General features: G+C 42.8%; 3 protein-coding genes across 6 annotated transcripts; 1 reads left to right on the forward strand and 2 right to left on the reverse strand.

Annotated features, from left to right (window-relative positions):
• Positions 1–162: 162 nt before the first annotated feature.
• On the reverse strand, positions 163–3,306 carry LOC102716202 (plant-specific TFIIB-related protein 1). Its single transcript, XM_006651070.3, has 3 exons — positions 2,533–3,306; positions 1,447–1,605; positions 163–1,369 (listed from the first exon to the last, which is right to left on the reverse strand). The coding sequence occupies exons 1-3, from the start codon at positions 3,172–3,174 to the stop codon at positions 584–586; spliced, it is 1,587 nt and encodes a 528-aa protein (XP_006651133.1). The 5' UTR covers positions 3,175–3,306; the 3' UTR covers positions 163–583.
• Positions 3,307–4,078: 772 nt separating this feature from the next.
• LOC102702919 (dehydrodolichyl diphosphate synthase complex subunit NUS1) lies at positions 4,079–8,986 on the reverse strand. Of its 4 annotated transcripts, none has more exons than XM_015835752.1 (8): positions 8,836–8,986; positions 7,926–7,980; positions 6,846–7,134; positions 6,160–6,227; positions 5,850–6,054; positions 5,645–5,741; positions 4,799–4,881; positions 4,079–4,356 (listed from the first exon to the last, which is right to left on the reverse strand). In XM_015835752.1, exons 2-8 carry the CDS (start codon positions 7,944–7,946, stop codon positions 4,349–4,351), a joined length of 771 nt encoding a protein of 256 aa, XP_015691238.1. In that variant the 5' UTR covers positions 7,947–7,980; positions 8,836–8,986; the 3' UTR covers positions 4,079–4,348. The 4 variants fall into 4 exon arrangements, with proteins under 4 accessions (XP_015691238.1, XP_006649562.1, XP_015691236.1 ...); XM_006649499.3 differs by lacking the exon at positions 8,836–8,986 and adding an exon at positions 8,224–8,392; XM_015835750.2 differs by lacking the exon at positions 8,836–8,986 and adding an exon at positions 8,224–8,391 and having other exon boundaries at positions 7,926–7,975.
• Positions 8,987–18,537: 9,551 nt separating this feature from the next.
• On the forward strand, positions 18,538–20,835 carry LOC102703194 (putative polyol transporter 1). The gene is made up of 2 exons (XM_006649500.2): positions 18,538–18,827; positions 18,935–20,835. Exons 1-2 carry the CDS (start codon positions 18,707–18,709, stop codon positions 20,377–20,379), a joined length of 1,566 nt encoding a protein of 521 aa, XP_006649563.1. The 5' UTR covers positions 18,538–18,706; the 3' UTR covers positions 20,380–20,835.
• Positions 20,836–22,423: the final 1,588 nt, after the last annotated feature.

The raw sequence follows: 22,423 nt of genomic DNA on the forward strand, positions 1-22,423 counted from the left end.
TTCGAATAAAAATTATAAATACGTATTTTTAGCGGTCTAAAAGTAAAACCAAAAATAAACTATAACAAAAATACTGAAAAATCAATTGCAAATTTAATGTTGAAAAAAAAAATAAATTTGAGCTTATAAATCTATGTAAAAGCAAAAAGATGATGCCCTGGGATTAAACGCTCATATTTCCAATGTTTATGCCATATTTCTATGCAGTTAGAATTGCTTGTTTTTAGCCGAGCTGTGATTTGTGCCAACCATGATGAAATATTGAAATGGTCACAAGTTCTGTGCGATAGACGCATGCTTATTATACTAACACTTCTCACAGATTATCTTCATACCAGCGTAGCACATCATTGCGCGAAACATGGAGACGATGTCAATTCACATGCTAATTGATCTGGATGCAGCAGTGAGAATTCGGGCACAGGATGAGTCTGAAGTACTGAATTTTGCCGGTTTCAACATGATGATACACCAGAATGGCAGGGGGTAAGCCAAATTTAACTAGGGGGGGCATCTATATTCACAGAGCAGTTTCCCTTTCATTTTCCACCATTAACTAGTGAATTAAGTATACAGTCAACATTCACCTTCCCTCCTTGTCACCACCTTCGCCAGCACTTCTTTTCCCACGAGAGAGAAGCTCCAGGCCGTGGGGCATACTGAGATACGAGGACCCAGTCGGCGGCGCTGCTTGCTTAAGCTGCCATGGAGCAGGCTGCCTACTGGGCGATGGAATCGCCTTTGATTCATTTAGCCACCTCTCAGCAAAGGGTGACTTCACAGGCATGTCTGCCCTGTCAGAATCCATTGTGCATGACGCCTCGTTAAGGTTAATCCCACGGACATTTGCTTCCGTCTTGTCATGATCCAACTTTGTTGATGAGGAGAACGGAGCATTTGGTTGCCAAAATGCTTGATTCAAGTCATGGGTCTCAGCTTTTGCACTTGATCGACCACTAAATGGACCAATTTTCTTGTCTTCCTCCTCTTTTACAATGACCATGTGATCAGGCTCTGCAGCTTCTGAGCTCTTTAGCTTAGCACTGTCCAACTGTTTGTCTTGATAAAGATCTTTACCAGACGATGAGCGTGATGAATAAATGGTGGTCATCGGGAAAGCTTTCTCTGGTGGTGTAGCTGGTGTATAGTTAGGAGGGAGCAAATCATCCCAATTCTCCAAGAGTTCTTTATAAACTTTGCGCAGAGTAACCTCTGTAAGGCCTGTTACCTTACAGATCTCTGCCTGAGTTTTACGCTTGTCTTCAAGCTGACATGCAAGATAGATGGCAGCAGCAGATATGCTTATGGGGTTCCTCCTTGTGCAAAAGCATTTATTAACAACAACCTCACCAATATGGGCTGCAAGTTCCTGAGGAATTGGCAAGTGATATGTTAACAAAAGAACTAAGATTTTTCATAGTTTTAGGCTTTCAGATCTGTTGGTACCTGAGCAGATTTATTGAGCTGGAGTAGGCTGCAAAACCGAGGCATATGAACCGCTATTGAGTTGCTGTTAAGAGGTTGACTCAGTTTCAATGATTCACCAAGTATTTTGATGTATTTTCCTATTTCTTTCTGAGGAAGATTGCTAGCAGTAGAGATTTCCTGGACACAAGAAAATATTAGATAAATCAGTGGTAGCATTCTTTTGTTACATCAAGATGAGAGATTATCTGTTTTTTGTGATAGTAATTTCATGATACTAACAATGAAATTAACTACCACAGAGTTAAAATTCTACTTTAGAAAGATGGGATGATCAACTTCTATATAGAAACTTTTTGCAAAAAAATACAACGCTTAGCAATTTGGGGAGCTAGCGTGCAAAAGCCAAGGAATAATCTGCCCTAAAAGAACACAGACGTACATAAAATGAATATGCTAGTCCAAAATATTGGGTAACCAAGATCACAAATACCACAGTCCACAGCTGACTCAACATTTAACTCATCATCTTTGAAGAATGACCATTGCTTTGCCAGGTTGGCAGGTTTAAGTAAAGGTATTCTCAAAATGGTTAAGTTATCCTAATCTATAATAGCTTCAGTGCAAGGCCAAAGTAAGATAATTAAAAGAAAATACAAAACATCTAATGTGTTTAACCAACACCATTAATCAAGCAAGATAATTTTTTTGTTCTATGTCCCACCAATCTAGCCTAAAATGGTCAGCAGATCCACTAAATAGGTGTCATGGAGTATAGTGTGCTTTAAGAAATCGACTGACTGATGATTGTCTGCAGTTTGATATACCGACAGCAATGCATATCATCCAACGGAAATTCTTTCCAGGCAACAATCATCTGTAATGATGATTTTGAACTTATGACCAAGATCTCAATATCCAATAAGGTAAATTGATAGTGAATGGTCTTGTGGAACTCTCCATTTCAGAAACAACAATTGTCTGGCCATTCGCTATTCCTGAACCCGGCTTGGCTGGGGACGAGAAACATAGAGAGATAGGCCGGTATGCTTGTCTGAGTCTGCACGAGAGCATTTGAACGAACATATGGCGAGCACGAGGGCAAACCTGCAAGGTCCTGGGCTCCTGCGCCTCGCGGATGGCCTGCACAAGTGCGGCCGTGGCAAGCGCCTCGACGCTGCGGTTCCTGAGGCACGTAGCGGAGGAGCACTCCTTGAAGAGGTCGAAGGCGTGATCCGCTATCTCCCGGTCCAGCCTCAGGATGGACGCGACGTCCACGATCTGGAGGTAGGCGCGGAGGCTGTCGACGGACACCATCGGCCCCGCGGGGTCCGGAGTGGAGGAGGCGGCGGATTCGACGGTGAGCGCGCGCTCAAGCTCGGCGAGTTGGCCGGAGAAGGCGGACGCGGAGCGGGCGAGGACGGGATGGCGCTCGAGGGAGAAGGCCGAGAAGGCGGAGACGAAGCCGGCCGGGAGGAAGGGGTCGTCGTCGTCGTCGTCCCCACCGCCGGCGGATGCGGGCGAGGGGGACGGCGACGGCGCGGCGTCGGCGAGGTCGGGGGTGACGAGAGGGAGCGCGTGGAGCGAGGGGAGGAGGGGGAAGAAGGGGTGGGTGTGGAGGTGGCGCTCGAGGACGAGGCGGGCGCAGGAGGAGCACTCGGAGACGGCGCGGGAGAGCGGCGGCTGTGTGGTGACGCAGCGCGCCGGGGCGGAGGCGCGGCAGTAGGGGCACTGCGACGGCTGCGACATGGCGGCGGCGGCGGCGGTGTCGCGCAAGGTGCGGCCCGGGCTTTTGGTTCTGGCCACTAGTACTAGACTACTAGTAGACTTCAGGTCTGGATGCGTGCGGGTGTCTCAGGCTAGGGGGCGACCCGAGGACCCCGTTTCACTGGGACGAGTCTACTACTCTCACGTATTACCTCCGTCCAAAAAAACGTTATTTATTGATTTCTTTAATATTTAATCATCCGTTTTATTTAAAAAATTTAAAATAATTTAAAATAATTACTTACTCATAAAGTATTATTCATATTTTATCATCTAATAAAAATAAAATATTAATCGCTTTTTTTCAGAATTAATGTTTTTTCAGTAGCATATACATGGTAGGACAAACTATGGGGTCCATAAATAATCTTGCCACAAATTTTCACAACAAACCAAACAATCACATTATCCAAAATGGCAAAAGCCAAACACTTCCATTGCAAAAGAATTGGCAAGGCTCACAATAGCTTAGAACGAAGCAGACCCCAAATATTCAAGCACAAAACAGCGCAACGAGAGAAGCCAAAACACAAAGGGTAGCAGGCTAGCAGCAATAGCATGTATAAAATAGCTGTCTAATGCCACACCGTGCCGGAAGCTACAAAATACTCCCTCTCCATATACGTATTCGTATGACACCATTGACTTTTAATTTTTAGAATCATGTTTGATCATTCGGCTTATTTAAAATTTATATCCAAATATGTAAAATTATAATGCATAATTAAAGTTTCTATAATAATAAATTATATTATAACAAAATAATTAATAATTATATAATTTTTTTAATAAGACGAATGATCAAACGTGGATCTGAAAATCAACGGCGTCATATAAAAAAATATGGATGGAGTAGGAACAAGAAAGTGATTTTATATCAATTTGCTTGTGTGGTCAAGAATTGTTTCATTGAACATTATAGCGCGGGAGCAAGTTTACTTTGGGATATAATATCCCGTATGTTACAGCAGTGACATTTACAACATATTGCTAAAAGCAAGTACAAGGTGGATATCTGTGAATTATTGCTTGTATAACTACTAGTAGTGTGATCAACAACATGAATAACAAAAGGACAAAAACTATTGTTAAGCTTCCAGCTCCACGAGGGGATTTTTCTACATGACATATCATGGTCTTCTTTTAATGTCAGCTCTCATTTACCTGAGATGTAAAACGTTAGTGTCAGCCATAGACAACTAACAATGCATTGCAATCAAGAGAAGTCGTGTTAGACCATTCAGGGCAATTGGCAATTGACATTGCCGTTCTATAAAATCCATTTGTAAAGTACTGCTGAAGAGTGGAACTGTGGAAGCATCACACAACTCGGACTTACAAATCAGACACAACATAGAAAGTTGCCATGTGCAAAAGAATTTGTTTTACTTCTGTAGGTGAAAACAAGGTCATCCTAAATATGAAAAAATAGTACTTTTTAGGGGAAAAAAATATGACAGTGAGAGTTCATTTGTAACAACCTTTTTTAATAGGGCCAAGGTAATGTCACAACAAAATGCTGCTGTGCTTGTAAGACATAGATAAGCAGAAGTATTAATTTTACTTAAGTATAAATCTATGTTCTAGGATGAGAAAATCAACTTACCAAAATTTTGGTATTTCTTTGAGAATTTATAGAAGGCTTTCACAATGGCGCCATATTTCATTGAGTTCAGCGGCCCCATATGCCTGGATAAGACAGAGAAGAGATATTTCAGTGGTGGAAACAAATAATGGGATCAAATTGCTGAGTCACAGGATATTTGAGTATGATATAACGGCAGGTTCTCCTTACCTTTAAATGCAAACCTGTTATATGACTGGTATAAAAATATCCTTTGGAGGCTAAATAAATGGCTCAAAATATAAAGGAACAATTACTTAGGAACAAGTAAATAGTCATTAGTTTCAATACAGAACCACTGTTGAGTCACAGAATACATGTGCATGGGCTGTATGCATCTAATGCCAAACCAATGTTGTTTGTTGTAATGTCATATGATAAAATCTAAAACTTGAATAGTCTTTTTTCCATCATGACGTACCTATAGGCAATAACAAGGAGTTATTCTGTGAATAAGTGAATAACACTCCCTTTTTAAGGGGCATTATACTCCATCTGATTTAAAATGGAGGTACTATAAGAGTTCTCTACCCTTCTCTACAAGTAAGTTGCTATAGGACTTCGAGCAAGGCTAGTCCACCATTTGTTCCTCTTATGCCTTGCTAATTGAATGTCAAAACTCTCACGTATAATTAGGTATTATTTCTAACGTGTAATAACTACAGGATAACAAGGTCACTTAACACATTCTTAATTTATGTGCACAACTCTAAAACGACCTAAATTTGGAATCAGGCAACTAGAGTGGTAAGCATGTAATCTGAGTTCATTATCACAGGATCAATCCAACGTGGGAATAGGAAGACTAAAATGACCAAAAACACATACATTATCTCAGTATACCGCAATCTCCATGCAGGAAAGCCTAAATGGCATCTAGCAGGGCCATACACAAGAAGAAGATCAGGTTCTGGTCCACCACAACCTAAAAAACAAAGCAGGAACAATTGCTCATACAGATTTATAATTACAAATGATAAATGAGTATATAAATAATACCATGCATTAAAAAGGAAATGTTTCCCAAGCATACCTATCGCTTTCAATGCACTAGACATGTCAGCTTCTGTAAATACTATTTCATCATTTCCACAAGTATCCCTATTGCCTTTGACATAAGTTGAGCAAAGTAAGCTGGCTGCTTTAGCAATCCCTTCCTTGCCATCAGAACCAGAAATATATTCTATAGCCATCTCTTTATGGCAACAGGTCAATGCTTTCATATTTGCACCCACATCCTACAGGTTGCCATTGACATGTCACATGAGGAAGGGAATATATAGACCGATGTACATCATCAAATAAGAATATCAAGCAACAGAAAGCTCGACTATGTGACTTACAAGATAATTTCCTGAACTCTCATCTCTTGAGCCATTCATGGTAGGTGCAAATGATTTCCTCAGCACTCCTATGGTGCAACATAAAATGTTAAAGACACATCTCTTGTGCACTAGGTCAATAGACATGTTCTTTAAATATAGAGAAAATCTAAAAAATGCCATTATCAAACGTCTAAGTCTAAGAAATGTCATTGACGAATGCAAGTTCTAAGAAATGCCATCGTACAAACGAATTTGTCTGAGAAATACCATCGCCGTTAAGGTTCCGTCCGTTTCCGCCGTTAAAAACACTGTTCGTAATATAGTACTTAATGGAAAAAAGTTGACGGAACCCTAACGGCGATGGTATTTTTGAGATAAATTCGTTTGTACGATGGCATTTCTTAGAACTCACACTCGTCGATGGCATTTCTTAGAATTAAGTATTTGTCAATGGCATTTGTTAGATTTTCTCTTAAAGATAAGAAGTACAAAAGATTACGAGGAAACATGGCTTTTGTTTGAATTAGTTGCCCGCTGCCCTCCAAATAAGAACTATGTACTGTTGCTTAAAGATATTTATTTTCTTATACCCATGTTCATTTTGATAAAAGGAAAAATGCTATAGGTATATAATAGCCACTAGAGATATTCTGGAAAGAAACCAATAACGTTCTGCAAATGCAATAGCAAACTCATTTTCTTACCATCAATATCATAGAGACAAACATACTTTACGCCAATATTTGTGAGCCAACATAAGAGCTGATCGATCTTTGCAACATTTTTAGCTTCTCTGCTATCTACCACAACGGCCAAGTACTTGAGTCTATCCAGTTGGAATTTCCGATACTTTGGAATCAGCCCAAATGAAATAAGATAGCATTCTATACTATAGATCAGATGAGACCATAAACTGAAAAGGCTGATTGCTAAGTGGATGATGAACCAAAGCAACCCCAGAATCAACTTGATACACACTGATGGTCGAGACATCTGCACGTCGAGAGGGAGAGACAACTTTCAATGTTCTTCCGCCAGAATACATTAACAATAGGTATATATTTCAGGAAACAGAGAAATGTCCATTTGCACTAATTAGCTCTGGAATATAACAATTAATAAATTTGAATAATCTAACTAAGCAGACAACTGGATTGTTATACCATGTGTTGCCACATTACTCTTAAAAATCTGATACTAGATTTAAACAACACATGAAAATTGAAAATATGGGTGGGTGAGTATGAAACACAAAAAATATTTACATTGTCCCTCAATTACTTGAAGAACCAGAATCAATTTAAAACAGGGTTGAAATACCAGGAGAATTTTGTTCCAAAGGAAGACAAGAAGATAACATGAGAGCTTGACATGACTGATTTTTTTTTATTGGCTAAGTCAGTACTGAAGTTCACCTAAGATCATCAAAATAATGGACAAGGTCAACAAGAAAACTTTCAGCTAAGGACATTATATGTTAAAAGAGACAACTCACAGAAACCCTCTTTGTCAAGCAACTGCAATAGAAACAAAGAGGAAACTACTCCAAAAGAAGTTTAAGGGACTACTTATCCCTTCACCTCACCAGTACAGACTGTCGCTGAAAAGAGCTGTTAAAAGTTTCTGCAGGACAATCAGAACCCAGCCTACCTACTATTATTCACAGTAAGAATTCACACACAAGATTTTAAGTCTGTCTTAAACCAATCTCACACTATAAATAGGAGGGAACTAAGTTTCTCCAAGATGGCAAGAGGAAGAGCTAAATTCACCAGTATCCATACATGTGGAGGAGATCGATTCATGAATAGGGGAATCTCATTGGCCACAAATGCTGCCCTGCACCAAGAACCACAAGATTATCTTGTGAGAAAGGACAAAGTGAACATCATACATCTAACAAATTATGTGAGCATCAAAATTTTGAGAAATTGATCTGAACTTTTGGTCCCACAGTTACACTTATTGAACAGGGGATTACAGTAGCATCCTTCTTAAGAAATAACTAACAAATAGCACAGGAGAAAGGGAGAGAAAGGAAGAGAGTGCAGCAAGGAAATGGAATTGAAAAAAAAAACGAACATGGCCTTGGAATCCATTGCGTCGCAGGTTTGCAGCTGAGCTGAGACGTATTAGGAAGAACCCAAGGACGCACCAAGACCAGCTATGTTCTATCAAATCAGAGGAATCGAATTTGTGGCTGGAGCTGGCAAGAACTACAGTCACAGAAAACTCATGGCTTGTTATATCATAGCGTCTCGTGCATCAGATTGTGCTGTTGACGCATCTTATTCCTATGCTAGAGGCTAGACTATTAGAGGGTTCGCAGAATTTCTCTCCTTTTCATTTTCTAAAGTTTATTAACTTCTTTTTTTAGAGGCTTTAGCCAGTGAGCGATTTCCACGGCATGGTTGCAGGTACTATCTTACATATGCACATGTAAACATCAAGCACCAGTTGAATACTAAAATACAGGACAATGCACCAAACGCGTGGTATCGATTCAAAGTTGAGCTCAATAATTTATTTCCCTCGCATCCAACCATCTCGCACGGACACGACTCCGTCCGGAAGGAGGGCACAGTAAATGCAGACGAAGCGCTCGGCTCGGCGCGGTGTTCTTCGCACGCATTGCCACAAACACCTAGCGTGCGATGCAGACCACGATAAAGCAGAGGGGGTAAAGAGCGAGACCTGCCGCATGCTGCCGCTCGAAACCGAAGACAGAGCGCCGCCGCCGCGCTTCCGCCGGTGAAACCGCTCACGGCCGCACCCGGTGCGGACGGACGCGGAGGCGGAGGCGGAGGCGGTTGCTGCGGCTGGTGATGGAGGGAGAGGAGAGGTTTCCCCAAATTCACTCACGATCTGGAGAAATACGAAAAAATAATTAGGCCGATGACCAAATTTTGACCAATAATTCACCTAACCAATGTACCCGTGGGCTGAAATTTGATGGGCCTACCGTCCAAGTTTCAATTAGCTGGGTCGTCCTAGCCTCGTTCAGAACCAAATATTAAAACGCTGACTAATAAGTTTATTTTGAGGTCCCTTAATTTGAGTTCGATTTTTGTCCCTCATCCATGACACCAGATACAACCGTCTCTCAACTGTCAAAACCGTTGCAAAATAAGTCCCAAGGCGGTTTGAACGATGCTTTTGGCTTACGTGACGTCTACGTGGCTAGTTTGACTCGGTCCTCGTCCTACGGGGTAGCGACGTGACACTAAAAGCAAAATATAAAAATTAAAAAAATATGCATCCTCTCCGATGATACCCTTCAGCAGATCGATTTCTCCGGTCTCCGACAAATTCGCGTGGACAGAGAAGAGAGGGGTGACATGGAGTAAGTGGAGCCCACTAACATGTGAGTCTCACTATTTTTAAATTTTATTATTTAACTGTCATGTCGATCCATATATTTTGCTTTATTTTTCAATTGTTAATTTTTATGTGCCATGCTAATGCCACGTCAAGACGAGTACCGAGTCAAACTAGTCACATGACGCACGTCAGCTGAAACCACCATCCAAAACGCCTTAGGATTTGTTTTGCATTGGTTATGATAGTTGAAGGACTTGTTGTATATGGTTTTTTGGTTGGAGAACGAAAATCGGATTCATTGATAAAATAAGGACCTCAGATAAACTTATTCCAAACATTGACGCCAAATTAAATTGCACCGTCCTCATATATGTATTTTTTGGGGTGAGGACCCCAAATGATTAGGAATATCATTCTTACCTACCTTAAAAATATATCTAGTATGTAAATTCTAACTTTCACACATAATACACATATATGTACGAAAGGGCGGAGCTACAAAAACCCAGTTCGGATTTTTTTTAAATAGAATTCATTTATTTTCATCGTATATAGAGTAACTCAATCCAAATTTAGACACCCGTAGCAACCGAAACCCAATTCAAAGTATTAAAATAACAAGTGACACCACTATGTGTTTCTTTCTGACTCCGTCCTTAATGAAGGTTTGTTTTAATAGGATACTTCCCTCTGTCTTTTTAGCTTTTGTGACTCGAGGGAAACAATGCTACGAGTCCATCTATCAGGAAAAAATAACACGCATTTTCAGTTCATCTCTTCCCTCAAAAGGAGTTTTGTTAGTGGGAAACATTGTGTAACTTTGATGATTTGACACTTTTATCATAAATAAATTATTTAACTTGATACTCATGAGTATAACATAAAAGAGGTATGAACCAATAACAATAGACTAGAATGTGGAATAATAAAACTTTAATTTTTAGAGTGTCAAAAAATCAAATCTCTCGCATAACTGCTCCTGAACATGGCTCTGCTGTCTGTCGAGTAACAAGAGGAATAAGAATCAGATGTGAACACCCCTCACTAAGTGGTGTCAAACCGAGGCATTGTTGTCAAGATTTCTTCCACAGCAGCAGTGCTGCTTCAATTCGATCATAATTCATAAGCGTACGTGGTCGTCGTATTCAGGTTTTCATTTCATGTTTGCCGTATCGGTATTGCTAATTCTGCAGAGTTTTAGTGGACCTGGTATCTTTTAGCCCAATAATGGTGGCAATGGGATGCCCCTTATCTTGGTATACATGGCTATCATGCACCCAAGTACACCCAAAACGACGCCATTCTTATACGTATCGTATTGATTTATTTCTGGACTTTATGATAACAAGTTGCTATGCTTTTATTCGTCAAAGAGGCATCATGTTTATATTACTTAGTACTATTTATCACATTCTGAAATTTTGGCCAAAATATGGTCTGTGACTCAGCTTAATTATTGGGGCTTACCAATTTGTGGCTTTGTCAAGATGTACAGTGCATGCACCTCAATACTTCAGAAAAGGAACAAAAAAAATTTGGCAGGAAGGAGGATGGATGAGGTTTACAGCTTCATAATGCTGACAAGAAACATATAACTTTGACAATACAGGTGGCATGACTGCATAGTAAGTGGGATTGGCTTCCACTATTTCTGAAAGATTGCATATCTGTAGTCCGTAGAAATCTAAGGCCAAAACTTCACCAGAGTTTGCAGTGCAAATTACTACAATGTAACCCAGGTTTCGAATGCAGGTGGATGGCATTTTTCAAACATGAAAACCACCTGTTGAATATAGTGGCAAGTTGTCCTCCAAAAATTTTGAGAGAGGGACGTATCGAATTGGATCTAGGCATCTAGCCCTTTCGTTGTTTAATAGTCCTCCCACCGAAGGGGACATTTCGGGTGCTCCAATGGAAGACACTGAAAGGAACTGAGCTGAAAGGGAGAAGAAAAGGGTCGCTCACACTGTCACACAGTAGCAACTAGCAAATGCTTGCATTTCCCTTGCAGCTTTCAGACCGGAACAAAATGATTGAAAAAATATCATAATATGCTCACTGAAACCGAAACAACGCTACATAATTGTCCTTGTGCAATTGAGATAGGAGTGGCATCCGCCTGGGTTGACCTCTATTGTCCTATGACCCAATGCGATGGATAACCCAAAAGATTTTTTTTTTCAAACGCAAGAATTACGCATCATTCTTGTAGAAAAGGGAAAAGGAATCCTGCGTTTCTGAAGAAGACCTGAAACAGTGTAGAGGAGCGAATGTGTCTGATCGTCTGAAGGATATTGAACGCAGCAGTGCAGAGCAGAACCTGGGATTGCTTTTACAGTGGCCGAAAACAACTAATCAAGGACGGAAAAATCGTCATGCAATCCTGTCAACTTGGTTCGTTTCGTCACGGGCGCCCGCGTGAGAACCAGCCATGCCATGGCGGAGGAGGTATCATGTCATCACCCCGCGTAATGCCGCGCCTGATCTGATCGCTCTTAATTGCGTGCGGGCTCCGGCCGGCCGTCCGGCGTGCTCTTGTCGTCGATCGATCGATGGAGCGCTAAAGATTTCATACGTGTCGAGCTCGAACGATGGCGGAGGCCTCCTTCCATTCGTGTTATTCTCTGCCTTTTTCCCGCGTGATGTCCTTTGCCGTGCCGGCCGTCATCTGCTTCGTGCTAAAGTAAGGAAAGGAATTGCTGTGACGCCGGATCTCTCATCGTATCCCATTAGGTCATGACCGAGTCCTGATCGAGAGATGTAATATGGGGCGTGGCTCATGTGGATCAAATCATCTTTCAGGTTTGCACAGTTTTCTGCTTTATCTGCTGCAAGGATAACAAGGATAATGGCAGCACCGGCAACTTTGCTTGGCCGTTTTTGTTCCCTTTCCGAGGTCCAATCTAGTTACTCGGCGAAGGAAACAACACGCTGATGAGCACAGAAAGGCGCCATGATTGCGCACGCATCAAAGCGATCGAAGGGCTGAAAGGCATCATGTCGTCATGGACACTGCTAGAAATAGGAACTGAACTCACGATGCTCTCCGTTCATCTTGATAAGCACCTCATGTCTTCATGCAGCAATGGCGGGTAGAATCGTCTTCTTTCCCTTGTCGCAAAAGCTGCTGAGGTACACCCACCCTCTTCTCTCTATCCAAACTTTTCTCCTTCTTAAAGCTGGGGCCTTAGAGTATCCCTACAGCTCATCCATCCTATCCTTCATCCTAGAAATAGAGGATGAAAAGTAAAAGTTGAGCTCGAGCAGAACATCTATCTCATCATCTATTTCTAGATGTCATCCACGTTAGAAGAGAGAAACTGTTCTCTCCAATTCTCCAAATAGATATAAAAGATGTCATATATAGATAATCTGCCAGAGTACAAAGAGATATGAAGGATGAAAATGTTTTAGATGATCATCTAAATAAAGATATGGATGTCCAAATTTAGATAACTGTTGAGGATGTTCTTAGGGATTTTTTACGTCCGCACCAAGTAGCTTAAAAAAACGTTGAGTTCTGAGAGTAACACGGCCAGGTTTGGCACCTTTGAGCGTGGCTGGAACACGTAGATAGCACTAGCAGATCTCAAGAGCTGATCCACGTGATGGAGGGGGGGGGGGGGATCAGTAGCAAATGCGCTTTTGCTCTTTACCATCCATCTAGGCATATGCAGGTCCTCAATTGTCGTCCTCAAGGTGCATAATCGCAACTGCACATAAACAGCATTGATGCTCTATTGGAGTGTGTGTTTCAGTAACACTGATCAGGATGACAAACGCATAATCCGCGACTGCACATACACAGAAATGATTCTCTACCGATTTTCAGTAAAACAAACCAGGATGACAAAGCACTTTTTTGTTTCACCAGTCTGAGCTTCTGAGGCACCCTGATTCCTGAAGAAGATTGTAGCATATCGACCGGGTACAGCTCATCCATCAAATGTCAGAAATTGAAATGATTCTATCCCCCAGAGGAAACAAGTTTGCTGTTCTCCAATCTTGAACAGTTCACCCATCCTATCAGGAAAGGAAGACAGATTCCATAGTTTATTATTCTGCCCAAATCTGTCTAATCTTTCCTGATTCCCAGCTTTCTTCCTGGCAGCTCCCAAGTCTTGGGGTGTTTAGATCGAGAAAAATTTTGGTAGAAGTGTCACGTCAAATGTTTGACCGAATATCGGAAGGGGTTTTCGGTCACGAATGAAAAAACGAATTTCACGACTAGCCTAGAAACCGCGAGACGAATCTTTTGAGCTTAATTAATCCGTTATTAGCACATGTTGATTACTGTAGCACTTATAGCTAATCATGGACTAATTAGGCTCAAAAGATTTGTCTCAATATTTCTTTCGTAACTGTGCAATTAATTTTTTGGTTCATCTATGTTTAATGCTTTATTTAGGTGTTCAAAAATTCGATGGGATGTTTTTGAAAAAAAATTTAAAAACTAAACAACGCCTATTACTTGCAGGCAATCAGAGATATTTTCGATTGGTGTCCCCTGTTCTTGATCAGCAGAAAAGATCAGGTATAGCTAGCCGCCTGGCCCGTAGGCGTCTCATCAATCAGTCTACTAGTGAGAAGATGGAACAACCTTAGTAAGGTTGGGCCGGTGTTGCTGAATAGAGACAAATGTGCGCAATGAAGCTAGGCGATTGGCAGGGCAGCGAGAGTATCGGATACAAAGTTTTCTTGAGCAAGATAAATGTTGCGGCAATGTCACATACTGTACTGTGGGTGGAGTAAGATGGTGGCAAAGCTGAATCATTGGATAGCAAGATTTAATACTCCCGCTAATGCTGATCGATTACCCTTGAATCTACTACTGAGCTTGGAAAGCTGAGGCTGACAGTGAACTCGGGGGGGCTACGTGTAAGGGAGCAACGGGTGCGAACTTGTAGTGGCAGGCCCAACAGATCAAAGCTGTTAAAGTCGTTGATCTGAGACATTAGACGTCAGATCATGAGACCCGGTAGGTAACAACTCACTAGCTGTGCAGCCTAACCAAGACTCGGCCTGATGCTACAGTAGTACCGATGTGCAACCAAGCCAAAAAATTCAGTGGCAAGATCCTACATTTCTGCAACTGGGGGTGGCCAGGCCGTGTCCACCGATCGCAATCCGGTGTAGATTATTCGGGTGAGAAGAACTGGGAGTAAAAAAGCAGCGGAGTAAGAACAAAGCATCAGCTTTAATAGGCAAATCGACAAGCCGCTGTAACTAAACAGATGGTGCAGGCTGCACTGCAGCTCTCCTCCTACCTCTGGGCGGCGGGGCGGCGTCCGGCCGGGCCGTCGCGTCGCGTCGCTTTCGCTCGGCACAGGCAAGTCGTCCAGTGCTTCCTGCCACACCGCGGCTAGCGGCCACACACGCCAACGTCGCGTTGCTTTTCATGGACCACCAGCCACACACTCTCTCCTCCAACCAGTTTCGTTTCAGCTTTAGCTCTAGCGCTCCTCTGTCTCCGACCACAAACTAACCGGCCCGAGGTGCGTGCTTGTCACTACTGCTTGTGTGCTTGCGTTGTCACGGCAGTAAGTAACTGATGGTCTGATGGATCACTCAATGCCTCTGGCACAAACAGATCGGTGAAGCCTTGAACAAGTTTGCTATACCCATGTGTAACTACTCAACTACTGGCTATTTATTACGCTAGCTAGGCAATCGGGACTATAGATTGGTATCGATTCTGAAAACCACTTCGATTTGCATTCAGGAAAGCAATCAGCCGTGATGGTAACAGGCCGAGACTAGCCGCTGGAGATAGGGCTCTCGATGGTACGGGAGAGTTCGCGGATGAACAGAACGTGGAGCTACAGGTAGTCACGCGTTAGATCCAGAGATGATGAGATCCTTCATCCTTGTGGGCGCGATGCGTGTAATCGCGCTTTGGTATGGACACAATAAAGGCGGGAAGTTTTGAGCTTGAATTGGACGTGCAAGCGTGAGAGTTACAAAAACATTGGGGGGGGGGGGGGGAGCTCGATCGATCATCCCGGAGCTAGCCGGGGTAGGCGTCGATGTTTAGGTTGAGGCGTGTTGCACGGTCGCAATCTACGTGACGATACGCAGGCCGCAGTAGGGGAAAAAAATCTACAGTACGGTCACCATCGGAAGAGAAAAATACTGAAGAAACAACAGCAACATGCACACAGAGGATCTATCACACGGTGAATACTGCCACTGGCCAGTACGTCGTCGTACACGTTGTTGTACAAAGGAGATGAATTCGAACGGAAGAAGATATATAAGTCGATAGCTAAGCTAGCGTGATAAATTTTTTTACGTGCGTGATCTGGTGTAGTGGCAGACGAGCTCCGGACGGCGCTGTGGCAGGATGCCCTGTGTCGACGACGAAAAGATCCGTGCGAGCGCTGGCTGAATGCGACGGGATCCATGGTGGCGGCGCGCACGCCGGCGCACGTGAGGATTCAATGCCAGTGCACCGGTGGTGCCGGAGGATGCAATGGTGACGGCGGGTTGACGCAGCGGAGAGGATGCACTGCACGCGCGAGCGAGCGAGCGATGGGCGATGGCTGACTGACGGGGAAGGTTTTGGCGCGCGCGATGGCCGGAGTGCCCGCTTGATAGATGCGGCATTGTCAGGCATTAGTTGTACAACTTTGTGCAGTTGTGGGAGTGTTTTTACGGTGTACTGTATTGGATTAGACGGTCACGTACATGCTGGTACTGCTCGTGCCAAATAACTTTATTTTTTTACTCGTTACACACAAATACCAATGAAAAACTAAAAGACACTAGCACCTTTCATTTTATCAAATATTAATACCGTTGCCGTATCTTATCTATTCACAATGCATTTATTATTTATTTTTATGAACTCCAATGCAACATTACTCAGAAATAAACTTATTTTGGGATAAATAGCTAGAATAAGGCCGCGTTAGGGGAGGGTTATAAGCCAGATAAACGGACTAATAAATTAGTACATGATTGATTAATTATTAATTATTAAAAAATATAAAATAGATTAATATGATTTTTAAAACAACTTTTCTATAAAAAATTTTTACAAAAAATACACCGTTTAGTTTTTCCAAGCCCCGGTGGCGGTCACTGCGTAGATCCACACCATCTGATGATAATGTCTAAGGGAGAAGTGGTTCGGGGATTTTTATATTAGTTTTCTACACGTAATGCGTTGAATATAAGAGTTTGAACCTATATATAAATTGATAAAATATAACAACTATAATAGAAAATATTAGGAGCCGACTTGAAAAGCTAAAGATATTCCTTCAAGCTCTATATAGGACTAAAATTTAGATAAGTGGTCTATGCTTACCTGATATCTATTATATATATAAAATAACATAAAAAAAGAGTCACTACGTTCGTTCTCACGGGTTAGAAAATCTCACGTTAATCAAGAGAAAATAAGAAAAGAGAGAAAAAATCAATCGGACAAAAAACAGCAAAAAAATCAATCGGACAAAAAAAATTTTAATAGGACAAAAGAAAGAACATGTTGCTTCTTAGTCTCCTGGGCCCAGTAGGGTCCGCTATGGACGCACAGCATGGATCGAAAAAGAGTATTTTTAGGAGAAAAAACCGTCTTTTTGGATAAAAATAAACATGATTTTTTGGAATCGAATTTTTTATCGAGCGTTCGAAGGAAAATAAGAGATAAAAAGAAGTTTTTTTAGGAGGAAAAAAGAACGTGATTTTTTGGATAAAAAGTGATCTTTTGGAATTGAAAAAAGAAAAGATAATGATTTTTGGATCGGACAAGGAAAACAAAGAAAAAATAATGATTTTTGGATCGGATGAAAAAGAAAAAATCAGATTTTTTTATCAAATAGACGCCGCTGCCGTCAAGGAAAGGAAAAAAGTCTGTTTTTTAATCGAGCAATCGAAGGAAAATAAGAGATAAAAAAAGAAAAGATAATATTTTTTGAAAATCGGACAAGGAAAGGAAAAAATCAGAGTGTTTTAATCGGCGCTGCTGCCATCCGATCCCTACGAGGATATCGTACAAGATTAACTAAAAAAAATCCTCGTATGCCTAAAAATATGTCTGAAACAGGTTATGGATAATTATAAATAAGTAATATATATGAAAGATACGTAATTAAAGAAGACAAACGAAATAAGAGATATTATGCCATAAATTTTGTACAATTTTAATTTATTGTAACATTATTCTTAGATATATTATGTTATTAAGATAATATAAAAGAAGTTATTGTTTTAATTTGCGGTGCATCAAATGTAAAAGTTTGATTTAAGTTAGGTCTAAGTTTAAATCTATATTACCAATTTAACATTATATATTTTACAATATAATATAAAACTATATTTAATATTATATAAAAAATTTTATAACAAAACTATATTTAATATTATATAAAAAATTTTATAACAAAGCTAGCCGCACAATCTGCGCGGGCCATAATGCTAGTTTAGAACTACTCAAATAAAACTCTATGCAATATAAATGGCGTAGGTACGGTCTTTTCCTTTGAGAAATCTGAAGTATGGACTGCAGTCTTCCGTGTGTTGCACTGCTGCTGTGTTGATCCCGTGACCGGTCGTGCGCCACAGACCACAGTACCAGGCAGGCTGCCAGCAACAGCTGAATGGGTCCTGCCACGGCTTGCGTGAGTACGTATTTGCGACCTGTCAATTGGTCATACGTCGACGGTCAGTAAACCGAGCTCGTCCATTTAGATACTAGTATAGTATACACTGCTAGTTAGAAAAATTCTGGAGAGAGAAAAATTATCAAAACAATATTCTTAGACAAAGCTAATCATTTTTTCTCTGTGCTAGATCACTGATTTGAGGCGCCATCATGACCGAACACAATGTTCTGCAGTAGTCTGTCACTCAATCAAAGAGCACTACAGACCCACTTTTAATCTCCAAGTAGATAATACGTTCCTCGCCAAAAAAAAACAGATAATACGTTAAATTTGCTGCTATACCGAACGTGCACTGATTGCCCCAAATTTCCCTCTTTTTTTTTTTGTTTTCAAACAATCACCAGCAGTAGTTCTGCATATAAAAGAGGGCCAAGGGCTAGCGAAACCATACACAACCTCACTGGCGTTTGCTCATTCGCTAGGGACCTAGAGTACGAGCAACAATAATAGAGTGTGAGCGAGAACCAACAAGAGCCGGCAACGTGTACCGGGAGGCTGATCGATCACGTACACTGAACCAACAGAGAACAGCTAACCGATCGATCTCCTTCCCGGAGAGAGATCACTTCGCCATGAGCAAGGACGAAGTCGCCGTTCCGGTGGCCGTGGCGCCGGCGAAGCGCCCGCCCATCAACAAGTACGCCTTCGGCTGCGCGCTCCTCGCCTCCATGAACTCCGTCCTCCTCGGCTATGGTACGTCGTCACGTTCGTTCGTTCGTACGTGCATGCGGGCATGTAATTAAACCGGTTAAAGAGATGTTGAGATGGTAATGGCGTTCTTGATATGTACTTGCGTGCAGATATCTCGGTGATGAGCGGCGCGCAGATATTCATGAAGGAGGACCTGAAGATCACCGACACGCAGATCGAGATCCTCGCCGGCGTCATCAACATCTACTCGCTGTTCGGCTCGCTGGCGGCGGGGTTGACGTCGGACTGGCTGGGCCGGCGGTACACCATGGTGCTCGCGGCCGCCATCTTCTTCACGGGCGCGCTCCTCATGGGGCTCGCCCCGAACTACGCGTTCCTCATGGCCGGCCGCTTCGTGGCCGGCATCGGCGTCGGGTACGCCCTCATGATCGCTCCCGTGTACACGGCCGAGGTGGCGCCAACCTCCGCCCGCGGCTTCCTCACCTCGTTCCCGGAGGTGTTCAACAACAGCGGCATCCTCCTCGGCTACGTCTCCAACTTCGCGTTCGCGCGCCTCCCCGTCCACCTGAGCTGGCGCGCCATGTTCCTCGTCGGCGCCGTGCCACCCATCTTCCTCGGCATCGCTGTCCTCGCGATGCCGGAGTCCCCCAGGTGGCTCGTCATGCGGGGCCGCATCGAGGACGCGCGCCGCGTCCTTCTCAAGACCTCTGACTCGCCCGACGAGGCCGAGGATCGGCTCCTCGACATCAAGAAAGCCGTGGGCATCCCCGAGGACGCGTCCGACGGCGAGGACGTGGTCGCCATCGTCCGCGCGAACAAGGCGTCGCAAGGCCAGGGTGTGTGGAAGGAGCTGCTGTTCAACCCGACCAGGCCCGTTCGCCGCATGCTCGTCGCCGGGCTCGGCCTCATGTTCATCCAGCAAGCCACCGGCGTCGACTGCGTCGTGATGTACAGCCCGCGGGTGTTCGAGCGTGCCGGCATTAAGTCGAAGACGAACTCGCTGGGCGCATCCATGGCGGTGGGGGTGTGCAAGACCTTCTTCATCCCGATCGCGACGCTCCTCCTCGACCGCGTCGGCCGGAGGCCGCTCCTCCTCGCCAGCGGCGGCGGCATGGCCATCTTCCTCTTCACCCTGGCCACGTCTCTGCTGATGATGGACCGGCGCCCGGAGGGCGAGGCGAAGGCGCTAGGCGCCGTAAGCATCGCCGCGATGCTGTCGTTCGTGGCGTCGTTCGCCTCGGGGCTGGGCCCCGTCGCGTGGGTGTACTGCTCGGAGATCTACCCGGTGCGGCTGCGCGCGCAGGCCGCGGCCATCGGCACTGGGCTGAACCGGATGATGAGCGGGGCCACCACCATGTCCTTCCTCTCGCTCTCCGACACCATCACCATCGCCGGGAGCTTCTACCTGTACGCCTCCATCGCCGCGGCAGGGTGGGTGTTCATGTACTTCTTCCTGCCGGAGACCAAGGGCAAGAGCCTGGAGGACACCGTGAAGCTCTTCGGCAAGGACACAGACGACGACGACGACGTCGTCGTCGCCGACGCTGGCCGCCATGAGCGCAAGAAGTCCACCGAGCTGAGCGCTCAGCACTGAACACGTCCGTCCGTACGTACACACGCCGTCGCCGAGTCCGAGTGTGGTCGACAAGTGTGTGTTGCTTTGTGAATCTTCAGATTCTACTAGCCACTCAGGTTTAGATTGCTAGACTTTTGGATCTCGTGCACATCACTTGTTGGCCATAGCCAACATGTAGGGACATCGAGCTGCTTTACGGGGGAAAAGATTGTGTGATTGTTCCACACGGCGACGAATCCACGTAGTAAAAAGGTCGCGGTCACCTCTGCGGTTACGCAGCACGTCACGGATCTCTGGTTCTCTTCACCCTGTAACAGTTCGATCAGCCGGCGAATCCTTCGACGACAGCATTGAGGAGGTCCAGGAAGCCATGGTCTACATGGGTATGCATGTGTTCTTGTTCAGATATTACCGTGGCAGTGTAAGAGTGTACGAGTCGATTAATGTATATACTTTTTGCGTCTCTGTTTGGTACTTCCTCAATTGTTATTGTTTTGTATAAGTGTGTAGTTAAAATTTTAAAACATTGACTAGTTTGAAAACACTAGGGGCCCGTTCGCAACTGAAAGGGGGTAAATTTTCCTTTTTTTTCATGCGCACGCTTTCAAAGTGCTAAATGGTGTATTTTTTATAAAAAAAATTATATGAAAGTTATTTAAAAAAATCAGATTAACCCATTTTTCAAGTTTGCAAAAGTTAATACTCAATTAATCATATGCTAATGACTTTCTTCGATTTACATGCGGCTGATTGGACCAGTTGGTTAGTCAACTTCGAACGCGCCCTAGAACCACATGCATAGATTAGTCTAAAAATACTTTAATTAGAGTAAACATTTATTTATCCATAAATTTTAATAAAAAATACAGTTAAAAATAGATTTATAAGAATGTATTGTTATCTAAAACGACAGATTTGCTTACCATGGAGCTTTGCTTTCTTTTTTTACTATACTGAAACTGGAACCCAGATTTTCAGTCGATTCTGATTTGTTGGACTCGTTTTTCGGAGAATCCACAGGAGATCTACGTGCGCCATGACATTAAGGAGAGAGAGCAGACAGATTAGTAGTAGACTCGTGCAATACAGTTTGGGTCCAGATGGAGACGTGTAGTTTTGATTGAAAGGAACTAATATGATGGCTTGATATGCAATTAATCACAAGGAAAACTATTTTCCGTCATGTTTTATATAAAAAAATGATGGACCTTTGGAATTATATTGCTATTTTGAATTGCAACAAAAAAATACCGGGTAATATCAGCATTTTCTATACGGTATACACCCTTTCCTTTTAAAGGAGTATAGAGTAAAATCACATTAGTGGAACACAAATTTATGAGCTCCGCACAATCTATCAGACTAAATTGAAAAACATTAATTCTAGTACATAATTAACTTGTGTGGTGCATATCAACCAAGAACTAACGGCAGGCCATGGCTAATTTTGCTGAGTTAGGTTGAACACACTGATTGATAGTTTGATACGACATGTTTGCATGCTCGAAGGGCGTGGGACATGCTATATTTTCAACTTGGCTCTATTTATCGTTCCTTTGTTTTTATCACCACGTCTATTTTTTGTTTTACATAACTTCCTTTTTGCCAGCCCGATCGAGGAGTGGCTGACAAATTTCCATCAAGACTTGATATATATGTATCTTTTTTAGTATTATAAGTTTGTGTATTAGATTACTCCTTATTATTTATAAGTTTGTTTTTTGTCATTTCAATTTACGAGTAATTTCATTCTTAAGGGATATCAACTTCGGGACTGCAAAGTGTTAGAAAGTAGGAACAGTTAAACCGAAAATGCATAAGAAAGCTACCCTTGGAATTTAAAGGTTATGGTGTATATATTTTGAGCAATTTTACGATACTTAAGAAAGGTATACCAGAATTTTAGTGTAAAATTTGGTACCTAGTACATGAAATTTTGGTACCTCTCAGCACCTACTCAAGGACAGTAAAATTACTCATATATTTTTTTATTAGATATGCTATATTAGTCCTAGTCCAATAATAGTACTAGTTCTAGTGATACCTATAAATATATGTCACC

Source organism: Oryza brachyantha, chromosome 3 (genome assembly GCF_000231095.2).
Source record: "Oryza brachyantha chromosome 3, ObraRS2, whole genome shotgun sequence".
Classification (NCBI taxonomy): domain Eukaryota; kingdom Viridiplantae; phylum Streptophyta; class Magnoliopsida; order Poales; family Poaceae; genus Oryza; species Oryza brachyantha.